General features: G+C 35.5%; 1 protein-coding gene across 3 annotated transcripts in view; it reads right to left on the bottom strand.

The window, feature by feature from the left end:
* The window catches only part of TCF12 (transcription factor 12), a 374,877-nt gene that overhangs the window by 183,623 nt on the left and 179,239 nt on the right, over positions 1-12,015 (bottom strand). For all 3 annotated transcript variants that reach the window (XM_049613680.1, XM_049613681.1, XM_049613682.1), the window contains one exon: positions 304-406. In XM_049613680.1, coding sequence (XP_049469637.1) covers positions 304-406 — 103 coding nt within the window. The remainder of the gene's footprint in view (positions 1-303; positions 407-12,015) is intronic.

Here is a 12,015-nt window from a genome sequence, read left to right as displayed (position 1 = left end):
TAGTCAATTACAAATGTCTCCGAAAGACATTTCTGCCCAGAAAGCAGAAAACATATAATGCCTGATGTCACAAAGACATTGCCAAAACTGACAGTTAAAACACTACTACTTCTTTTTTTGATACTGATGCTTTTTCTGAATGCTTGCTCCTCAAAATGAGCTGAATAAGGAAAGCCTGGATGCCCCTAGAAACACAGGAACTTTCTTCTAGATACAGATGTGTATTTCCTGGACAAGGGGATAAAAAATGTCTCTGACCAAAGAGGCTTTGTGAAGACTCCTTGCAGAGAATTACCAACTTACCCATCAGATTTGAGTTCATGAAAGGTGTTGGGGACAAGCCTTCATGGGCCCCTAATCGACTGTCATTCAAGTGATCACTGTAATGAGGGCTGTCTGTAAAACCCTAGGGGGAAAAAAAAGACCGGAGTATTAAAGAGATTATTTGGCAGTCCTGCTAATTGAGCATAATGACACTCATCTAATTAATATACAGACTTACAAATGGTCATTCCTAACCAAATTCCTTGTTCATTACTTGAAAAACTAAAGAGAAATGCTCCTTTTATTCCTTTTAAGGTTTTAAAGTAGTTTCTTAATGATCTTAAAGAAAATTAGCCCTAGGAACTCTTTACATCCAAAAGGAAAGTTCTATAGTTCATCTTTTTTTTTTAAAGGATAAAGAAAATATATTTTTAAATTGTAATAAATAAGGAAAATGTTTATCTCTACCCTCCATTCTGTCTCTAAACCCTACCAATTACTTAAAATACTAAAATAATCTACAATCAGTATATTAGAATTGAATCCTTTCCTAAATGGAATGGCAAACAAATATTTAACAAAAAAGATCTGTTTGTACTCTTTTGATACTAGTATAACAAGATATACTGCTAGAGAAACTGAATCATGTAAAAAGGAAAACATTTATTAAAAATAGCTGATTTAAATTCTTATGAGTTTTAAAAATGAAATTGTACACCATGAAAACAATAAAACTAATGTTATTATCTCACAAGAGGTGTTATTAAATTTCTCCTTATAACTTAAAACATGTTTTTTAAAAGCAAAGGAGGAAAAAAGATACTAACGTTTACAAATAAATGTTACAAAAGCTCTGTGGATTAAAAACTCTTCTGGTTCTCAGTCTGACACATACTAAGTACAAAATCATACTGTTTTTAAACACGGCTTTGAATGCTGGTTAATTAAACCTCGGGTGGATACCTACCCTTCTGCTAACTTACGATGGTTTCAGTAAAAATCAGAAAAACCTCCTAGAGGCCCAAACAAGAATACAAACTGCCTTGGCTCCCAGAAACAGAAAACACCCAGAATCCCCTGGGATTATAAAATCATCAATCACTGAACATTTATCATTACTGAGACCGCAGGCTAACATTCAAGAAGACATTAATGGGGCTGAAACAGGCCTCACTATCTTTGCAGGCATGCTGTCAGTTCAACCAAAGGGCTAGGAACTGAGGGCTAAGTAACTGTCAAATCATTACAATTGCTTATGGATGCATGTCACAACTCCTTCTGCTGTTCTGTTTTAAAACTAATCTTCTGGGAGTGCTAACTCCCAGATGAATCTTTGTTTCATTTTTACCTACTTCAGAATTACTGATACACATGTGACAGACATACAAGAAGAATCTTGGTGACATTTACAACTTGGTTATGACCACAAGGATGTCCTCTGGTAGCCACAAGGAAAGTCTCATCTGTCACAGACACATGCAGTAGAGGCTTATACAAAACACAATGGCTCCTAGCTAAGGTCACTCCTTGGAGTTTACTTTTGTTGTTTAAAACTTAACACTCTTGAGGTGCTAAGTGACATGTCACTATCTCAGACATCTGGGTATTTCTGCCACTTCCTCCCCCTGCCACTTTTAGGTATGTAAGTCAAAACAAGGCACTGAAACCTACAAAACACTCACTGAACCAGTGTTTAACATCATTACACAATGATATTACTCCAGAAAAACGCCAAGAGAAATGTGTTTGTAGGTGAGCCACACTGTTCACACTTCACTTAAATGCAAAAGAACAGCAAAAGATTAATTCTGTATGCTCTCAGAACTCTTCATTCTTGAAGTACCAAAAAAGAACTTGTTCCTATCCTGACCTTAAAAATAAAACATTCAAGTTTTTAAAAACTATCTCCTAAAGCACAAGAATACAACTAGATCTAAGTTTTAGGGTAACAATCAAATGATTACACACACATAGCATATTAACTTCAAAGATTACGTGTAACATAGATTAACAGAGAGGATAGTTATCTTTAGGCTTCCATTAATATGTGCTCAAAGTACACAGAAATTATTTTACTACCAACCACACATAAATAATAGTAAGTACTATCCCATACCCATGGGCATCCATATTCTGCAGGACACAGTACAGAATTTACTACAAGATTATTTTCCAGTCTACTGGTAAATTCTGGGATTGTCATACTGCATGACAGAGAAGTAGTCTAGAAACTTTTTTTAATACATACAAGCAAGATTTGCATATCAACCCTCAGTAAGGCATAATTTTGCTCATGTAAGATAAAAAATTAACAGAAATTTGAACATTTTCCCTACACCTCAAAAGTTCATCTTAATGTATACAATTTTCTTGAAAAGTTACAGCCCAAGAGGCAAAGAGAAATAGTACCTCATCCACAGATGCAAACTGATGCAACAGGACAGGACAAAGAAAACGGACTTATAAAAGACTGACATAGTTTTGGATCTAATATATACCAAAACTTCACCTGAAAGATCAACTAGCTACTGTTTCTAGATTATTCGTCATTCTTTCCACAAAGTCGTAGTGATATCTACCAGAACAGAACTTTTCATGAACCAAGATGCACAGTTAAAAACTGATTTAGGGGCGCCTGGGTGGCGCAGTCGGTTAAGCGTCCGACTTCAGCCAGGTCACGATCTCGCAGTCCGTGAGTTCGAGCCCCGCGTCAGGCTCTGGGCTGATGGCTCGGAGCCTGGAGCCTGTTTCCGATGATTCTGTGTCTCCCTCTCTCTCTGCCCCTCGCCCGTTCATGCTCTGTCTCTCTCTGTCCCAAAAATAAATAAAAAACGTTGAAAAAAAAATTTAAAAAAAAAAAACTGATTTATAAACATTTAAATAAGATCACTATAGGTCACATTTTTAAGATTAGTTCTAGAAAAGTACAGTTATCTGTCAGCTTGTTAATGTGTCAACTAGCTGGACGATACCTAGAACAGTGTTTTGCAAACTTCAATATTCATATCAATTGACCGGAGATCATGTTAAAATACAGATTAAGAAGCATAAGGTCTAGGGGTGCCTGGGTGGCTCAGTTAGTTAAGCAACTGACTTCGGCTCAGGTCATGATCTCACGGTTTGTGAGTTCGAGCCCACACCAGGCTCTGTGCTGACAGCTTGGAGCCTGGAGCCTGCTTCAAATTCTCTCTCTCTCTCTCTCTCTCTCTCTCTCTCTCTCTCTGCCCTACCCCTGCTAGTGGTCTCTCTCTCAAAAATAAACACTTTAAAAAAAGAGAGAGAGAGAGAAAAACATAAGGTCTAGAATGGGGCCTGAGATTCTGCAGTTCTAACACAAAGGTAATATGATGCTACTGGCCCACAGACCACACTTCCAGTAATAAGAACATAAACAATCTGGAAATACAGATCTCTTTCACATACAGAGAAGAAAAATTCAAGTCTAGGAAGGTGATAGCCAGGTTTCCCCCAACCCTGCCTCAACCAGAACCAAATTAAAAATACCAGAAGTTTCCAGAGAATTATGTTAGGAAGAAATCTCACAGTTAACCAAAAGATCTAAAGCAATCAGAATAAAAAATATTTTTATGTATGTAGGTCTGTATTCCTCCATGTAGTTATAAGGTGAAGACAGATGTCAAATAGTACTTTAATGAGACAAATTTAGTTGACCTGGAGTTTAAACAGACTCCATGAGTACCACACAGATTTAGGCAATGGGGATGGATGCTGATAGAAAAGGCAAAAGGAAAGAATGCCATACATAATACAGTTTCGGGACAACAGAACAGCAGGGAAGAAAGTGGAATAATGCAGTGGCCAGCCAGAATATTAGAGGGTAGAGAAAATAAGGGAAAGGTGACTGGCCTGAGGGAGGGGGTAGAGTAAAAAGAAGGGAATAAAAAACAAGCAAGCAATTGTTAAGATGAAGCCCAACAGATCAGTCAATGGTATTGATAAATGAATGCTATTTCAATTTTAGGATGAAAAGGAAGTAAGCCACTAAGATCATTAAATACAAAACTATCAAGGTGCATATTTTAAATTGACAGAACATCACTATGCTAATAAAAATGGTCAATTCTGTAAAATGGCTTTACTATTAAAATAACCATTAATAAAATACTTTTGTACATAAGAGATGATAAACGTACATTATATAGGATAGCACAATATTACCAAAATCATCTATCATAGCAGCTTTTTACTCATAGTATGCTAAAACCATAAAAATATTTCCAAATGTACTCTAAAAAATTACTGTTCCTGTTTAATGATAAAAATGGAAAGCAAAAAAAATCAGTAACTGATAAAATCAGTTAATACACAGATTACAAAAACTGTTCAACTCTATACTTAAAATCTGTCTAAACTACAATTTAATTTGCAAATCTTAAAAAGTCTCGTCTATGAATGCATAACACTTTGCAAAATCTTTATATTGTGAAACATGTTCTATAAAAACGCATTTAGTACTTTTCTCTATGTTCATTTCATGATACACAATTCAGAAATGTTAATCCCTGCTATAATATGACAAGAGACCTGACGCAGTCAATCAGATCTTCCACCATTTTTAAACTAATTTAAAATACACACAATAAGTCAAATCTTTTCTGCCACAAATAACAAAACAAAAGCACCCAGTATTGTTTACATAATAGTACTCTACTCTGGTTTGTCTCCTTAAAAATACAAGAACTTTCACTGTTGGTTAATTTTTTAAATATTTCATTTAAAAAATTTATTTCACCCAACCAATAAAGTATAATCCACAGAGTACCTTCCCAGGTTGGTAACAGACTCATGGTTTTTCTAATCTATATTGCTATTTCTTTGTATGAAAACCAGTGCCTAACCCTATTTTAAAATATCCTTTCCAATTCTTTTCAGTAGTTAAAAAGGGAAGGGCAGGAAAAGGCTATTTCAACAAAAATTTACCTTCTCAGAAAAGTTTTCCCTCTTTGCCAGGTCCTAATAAGATCAAATTGGGTGAATTCATTCTGGGCTCCCACAACAGTGAGAACTTCCATTAAAATCACAGTTCAAACTTATTGAAATTACTTAACTATCCATTTAAATTATACCATAATTAGCTGTTATAATTGCACTGCCCAGTGTAGTGGATAAATGTAGGATTTTTGAGCCAGAATGCTAGATGTGAATTTCATCTTTCCATCCACACATACTAGCTGTGTGACTTGAGGCAAAGCAATCTTTCTTGCCTCAGTTTCATTATCTGTAAAACTGGAATAATAACAATATCTTCATCTCATGGGTTGTTGTAAGAAGTAAACAAGTTAATATACTGTACCAAATGGAAAAGTGCCTGGCACATAGTAAGCATACAATAAACGCTGGTCACTATTTTATCATCTCATTTAGAAATTGTTGTCTAACAAATTTTGAGAATGCATGGACTGTGTCTGTTTTTTTCATAATTACATCCTCAGAACAATGGCTATTGCATACACAGCAGTTGCTCAATAAATGATGGATAGGAGATTTTAGCTGCTAAATGCTGCGGAGGTTCAGATATTATAAAGGTTCAATCAGTTTTTCTACAGAACAACCAATAACTCATAGCAGAAAGAAGGCTGATGAAAAACTAGCTTATTTAACTGGATTGAATAAGAACCCACAGACCTTTGGTATTTAGAGAGCCACAGGATTTCGCACCATGTATTGAAATCCTCTAGCTCCTAAGTGGTCAATGCCAGCAGCATCAGTTAAAAGCTATAAGCCATCAGAAAGCTTTGGACAAGACTAGGATACAAATGGATATGACCATATCTCAAAGACAGGTAAAACTGAAATAAAAATAAGTAGCAATAGCAAATGAAGTTTAAAAGAAAAATGGTGGTCTTATATTTCTTTATATACACCTATGATAAATTACCAAAATAAATGTCTACATAAAGAATGTTATACTTTTTAAAACAAATGCTTGAATGTGATTTGTCTCTCTCCATTAAAATGCACCCATGAAAAAGACAAGTGAATTGACTTGATCACAGTAGTCTGTTATCTGAAAGCAGGGACTCTGTCTATATCTATCACTAGTGACAAGCACATTAATGGGCACACAGAATGTAACTAATAAAATCTGTTTAATGAATGAATTAAATGAATCAAGCTTACACATGAAAAAGCTACTTAATATTCAACAGGTTAAGGTTCTGTTATCCTTTAACAGGTCAGATGCTAATACATAATAAATTTTCCTGACAAATAGATTTTGTCATCCAGGTTCATAAATTCCTGGAAGGAAGAATGTTTTCTCTTTATGATCCCAAAAGAGACCAGCACAGAAATTTGCATGTAGTAAGTGTTCAAGCTTTTCTTGAGGATGAATAACCTCTCCAGGTAACTTTTTGAAGTTTTTTAATTTTAAATTTTTTAGTAATCTCTATATCCAAAGTGGGGCTCAAAATTACAACCTTAGAATCAAGAGACATGCTCTTCCTACAGAACCAGCCAAGTGCCCCTCCAGGCAACTTTTATTTTAATATTTGTTTGTTTGTTTATTCATTTTTTGAGAGAGAAATAGACCACAAGTGGGGGAGGGGCAGAGAGAAGGAGACACAGAATCTGTAGCAGGTTCCAGGCTCTGAGCTATCAGCAAAGAGCCTGATGCGAGGCTCAAACTCACAAACCTCGAGATCATGACCCGAGCCAAAGTTGGACACGTAACTGATTGAGCCACCTAGACATCCCTATTTATTTTTGAGTGGGGGGGGGGGAGAGAAAGCAGGGGAGAGGCAGAGAGAGAAGCAGACAAAAAAATCTGAAGCAGGCTCCGTGCTATCAGCAGAGAGCCCAATGTGGGGCTCAAACTCATCAACAGTGAGATCATGACCTGAGCTAAAGTCAGACGCTTAACTGACTGAGTCACTCAGGCGCCCAACCTCCAGGTAACTTTATTTATGAATGCTAAGACATGGTTTCATACAATTACTATAACCCCAGACTGAATAAGAAAGTCTTAAATTGTCACAGGTGGGAGGAGAGGGAGAATCAAAATCTTTTAGAGGTGAAAAGGATCCTCAAAAAATATGATGGACACATGAAATACTGCTTAGCACAGGGACGTGAAATACTTGTGAACATGAGATTTCAGAGGACCACCTAAAAAAGCTCACACAGGTTCAATGCTAAGTTAAGCCCACTCACGTTCACAAATTTATCCAAGTAACTGCTAATGCCATCTGTTAGAAGCAAAGTTGATGCTCTCATGTGCTGGCCTATAGCTTTGTTGTGTTGGAAAGTTTACAAGCAGAAATGTTTCTACATTTTACTTGTTTAAAGTTCATTCTCTACATGGAGAAATCAAAATATCTCCAGGCATCACACGAAAAAGAATACTGAAATGAGAAAAGCAAAAAATACATTACTGAATCCAGATGTTACGTAGGATTTTAGGGCCCTAATACACCATATAGTTCACACTCATTTTACCTACCATACAGATGAAAAGACACTAGTGAAGTTCAGTGTCTTGCTAAAGATCTGGAAGTGAGGGAATGGCACTGAGGTTAGTAAGAATTCCACATACCTAATAATCCATTCATAGTGGATTGATTATATGAGGCAAGTGTAGCCAAGATTCTCATTTTACGTATTAAAAAACTAAAGTTCAGAGTAATCAAGATGACAAAACAAACGGACTTAAACTCTGAATCATTAACTTCTAATTAGAAGTTTTCCCTTATTCTGTACCATTATTCTATGTTACATAAAAAAAGACTTGCTCCTTAAAGTTGTTGTTAAATTCCTTGATATTAAGTTCAAAAAAGATGAGCAAATCTTGTTTTGGTGGTTTTCAGAGAGTTAATTCTAGAAAACTTTTTCCATATTATAGGTCTACATCTTCTAGGTTTTTCAATTCTAAATTCTTAATTACCATCCTCCTGACAGGTTTTTAAAGTTAATTTCTCCACCAATGACTATATCAAAATCATAAATCCATGAACACGTGAAACAGAAAAAGTGAAGAACATCTTTTCACTACAAGTACAAAAGAATGTAAAATAAATTACTTTGTCAAAAAATTATTAACCCATATGTACTGTAACTATTTTCTATAAAAAATTCAATGGCAAAATGTCATTGAGTACTATTACGTTAGTTTGTAAGATTATAAATAAGCAGCACCAACGACTGATGTTTGAAAGAATACAGAAAAACAATACTTACATAGAGGAATTCCACTCATTTTGTTTGTTTTAGCCCCACATATTATGTGGTTCTCCCCAAAACTACAGACAGTAATGCCAGACAAGAAGTATACTATTCTGTCGATGGTTTCTAATGTTTAGATTTTGGCTGCTTCTCAGTAACTAGCCAAACTTATAGAGACTGTTAGTTCCTTTCAGTTCAGAAACGGATGCTCCATTTAGAACAAAAATTTAAAAAACAGTGAAAAGTAAACTCAATTAGAAAATTATCAGTCTTAAAAAATTATACTATAAAATACAGTATAACATATGTAACATTTTTAGGACATCTGTTAATTTAGTTTATTCCTAAACTAACATCCTGACTTTACACTTAAAAAGTATTTATTAAAAGATTACAAAATTAACTCAAAATGGATTAAAGAACATAAAAGCCTAAAACCATAAAACTCTTAGCTGAAAGTATAACAGGTAACCTCCTTGACATCATTCTTGGTGATGATTTTTTGGGGTTTGACAACAAAAGCAAAGGTAACAAAAAGCAAAAATAAGCCAATGGGACTACATCAAACTAAAAAGCTTCTGCACAGCAAAGGAAAACCATTAACAAAATGAAAATCCCATCCCAACCTATGGATTATAATATGTGCAAATCATGTATCTGATAAGGGGTTAATATACAAAGTATATAAAAAACTCATACAAGTCTTCTATGGTGACAGATGGTAGCTACCCTTGTGAGCACAGCATAACAAAAACTTGTCAAATCACTATGTTGTACACCTGACATTAATGTAACGGTTGTAGGTCAACTACAATAAAAGGGGGGGGGGAGAGCTCATACAACTTAATAGCAAAATAACCCCAAATGATCTGATTTAAAAAATGTGCAAAGAATCTGAATACATTTTTCCAAAGCAGATCTACAGATGTCAGAAGGCACATGAAATGGTAATCAACATCACTAATCAGGAAAATGTAAATCAAAACCACAATAGGGTATCACCTTATACCTGTTCAAAATGGCTATCTTCAGAAAGACAAGAAATAACAAGTGCTGGCGAGGATGTGAAGAAAAAGTAAACCTCTCATGCACTTTTAGTGGGAGTGTGAATTGGTACAGCCACTATAGAAAACAGTATGGAGGTTCCTCAAAAAATTACAACTAGAAATACCATATGATATAGCAATTCCACTTCTGGGTATTTATTTGAAGAAAACAAAAACACGATGAATCCCCATGTTCACTGCAGCATTATTTACAAGCCAAGACATGGAAGCAATCTAAGGGTCCACTGATAGAAGAATAAAGAAACAGGTGAGTAAACACACACATACACACACAGTGGAATATTCTTTAGTTGTAAAAAGGAAGGAAATTTTTCCATGTGCAACAACATAGATGGACCTTAAGGGCATTATGCTAAGTAAAATAGGTCAAACAGAGAAAGACAAATACTGTATGATCCCATTGATGTGTAACCTTACAACAAAACAAAACAAAACAAAACAAAACAAAAACCAAGTTCATAATTACAGAGAACAAACTGGTGGCTACCAGAGGCAGAGATAGCGTATGGGAGATATGAGTGAAGGGAGCAAAAGGTACAATCTTCCAGTTATCAAATAAATAGGTCTGGGGATGTAACATATAGCATTTTGACTACGGTTAACAATACTGTATTGTATATTTGAAAGTTGCTAGGAGGGAATCTTAAAAGTTCTCATGGGAAAAACAATTTTGTAACTATGTGTGGTTATGGAGACTTGTTGCGGTGATCATTTTGCAATATATATACACAACAAATAATTAGGTATATACTTGGAAACTAATATGTATCAGTTATATCTCAATAAAAAGAAAAAAGATTACATTCACATTAAATACATAATTTTCCCCACTTTTCTTCCTATATATCCTTTTTGCATTTTCAAAAGGTATTAGCCTATGATGTATTAGATAATATTTTTTTTTAAAGGTAGTCCTCCACAGATAGTTTGAGAAGCACTAGTCTATATCCTTGGTACTAAAAATGTGGGCCTAGAATAGCAGTACTGGCAGTTTTGTGAGACTGTTTAAATGCAGAACCTCTAAGTGCATCTGAGACTTAAAAACTCACAGTCTACATTTTCAAAGGACTTTCAGGGGATTCATATGCAAATTAAAGTTTGAGAAGAACTAGTCCGTATTATCTTGTAAATCATGGAAACTGGTACATGGCAAAATAATATTAGCTCATTTTATTTCTTCTCCTCTTACCATTAGCACTTCATTAAGTTCTAAAAAGTTCACATTTTTAAAACCAATTCTTTCATTGTCCCTTTCACATACTATATATAACCAGGGAAAAGTAGATAAAAGTGTTAAAATGGCGATCTACTGCAAAAAAAGTCTCAGATTTTACACATTTTATAAAGCTTTTATCTTCTACTGCATGTCAACAGATTAAGACTAAGCATACAATAACTGCTCAATAAATATTTTTAAATATTTGCTATTTGTGAAATCAATTCAAATAAACCTAGGAACAAATAACTTTATTAAAACCCATTCATTAAGAAGCAATAACTAGGGGCGCCTGGATGGCTCGGTCGGTTAAGCGTCCGACTTCGGCTCAGGTCATGATCTCGCGGTCCGTGAGTTCAAGCCCCGCGTCGGGCTCTCTGCTGACAGCTCAGAGCCTGGAGCCTGTTTCAGATTCTGTGTCTCCCTCTCTCTGACCCTCCCCCATTCATGCTCGCTCTCTCTCTGTCTCAAAAATAAATAAACATTAAAAAAAAAAATTAAAAAAAAAAGAAGCAATAACTAATTGCAAGAAGGAAATGAGCAAAACAATGTTCTGACATTCAATGCAATAACATATTTTTAAATAACTTTTTTTTACTTATTTTTGTTATCTTTTATTTGAGAGAGAGAGAGAGAGAGAGAGAGAGAGCGCGCGCGCGCGCGCGCAGGAGAAAGGCAAAGGGAGAGAGAGAATCTTAAACAGGCCCCATGCTCAGCGAGGAGCCCAGAGTAGGGCTCAATCCCACAACTCTGGCCACCCAGACTTCCTTTAAACAGTTTTAAAACACCGCTTCTATATGTTAAATTTTGTTAAATGATAAATGTTTATTTTACAAGGTGAGAAAAATAAAAGCAAAAATCAATTCGTATATAAACTAACTTTTTTTAATTTTTTTTTAACATTTATTCATTTTTTGACAGAGACAGAGCGTGAGTGGGGGAGGGGCAGAGAGAGAGGGAGACACAGAATCCAAAGCAGGCTCCAGGCTCTGAACTGACAGCACAGAGCCCGACGCAGCTCGAACTCATGGACCATGAGATTATGATCTGAGCTGAAGTCGGACACCCAACTGACTGAGCCACCTAGGCGCCCCTAGACTAACTTTTTTTAACCTCTATAAAATTTATAAGAAAACGACTAGAAAAATTGTATGTATTAAGAGTTTTAGGTGGCTCAGTCAGTTAAGCATCTGACTCTAGATTTTGGCTCATGTCATGGTCTCATGATTTGTGAGTTCAAGCCCTGCACAGGGCTCTGTGCTGACAGCGTGGAGCCTGATTGGGATA

The sequence above is a fragment of the Panthera uncia genome (assembly GCF_023721935.1).
Source record: "Panthera uncia isolate 11264 chromosome B3 unlocalized genomic scaffold, Puncia_PCG_1.0 HiC_scaffold_1, whole genome shotgun sequence".
Taxonomy (NCBI): Eukaryota; Metazoa; Chordata; class Mammalia; order Carnivora; family Felidae; genus Panthera; species Panthera uncia.
Note: the sequence above shows the minus strand (reverse complement) of the source record. Positions and strands in the feature narration are given on the sequence as shown.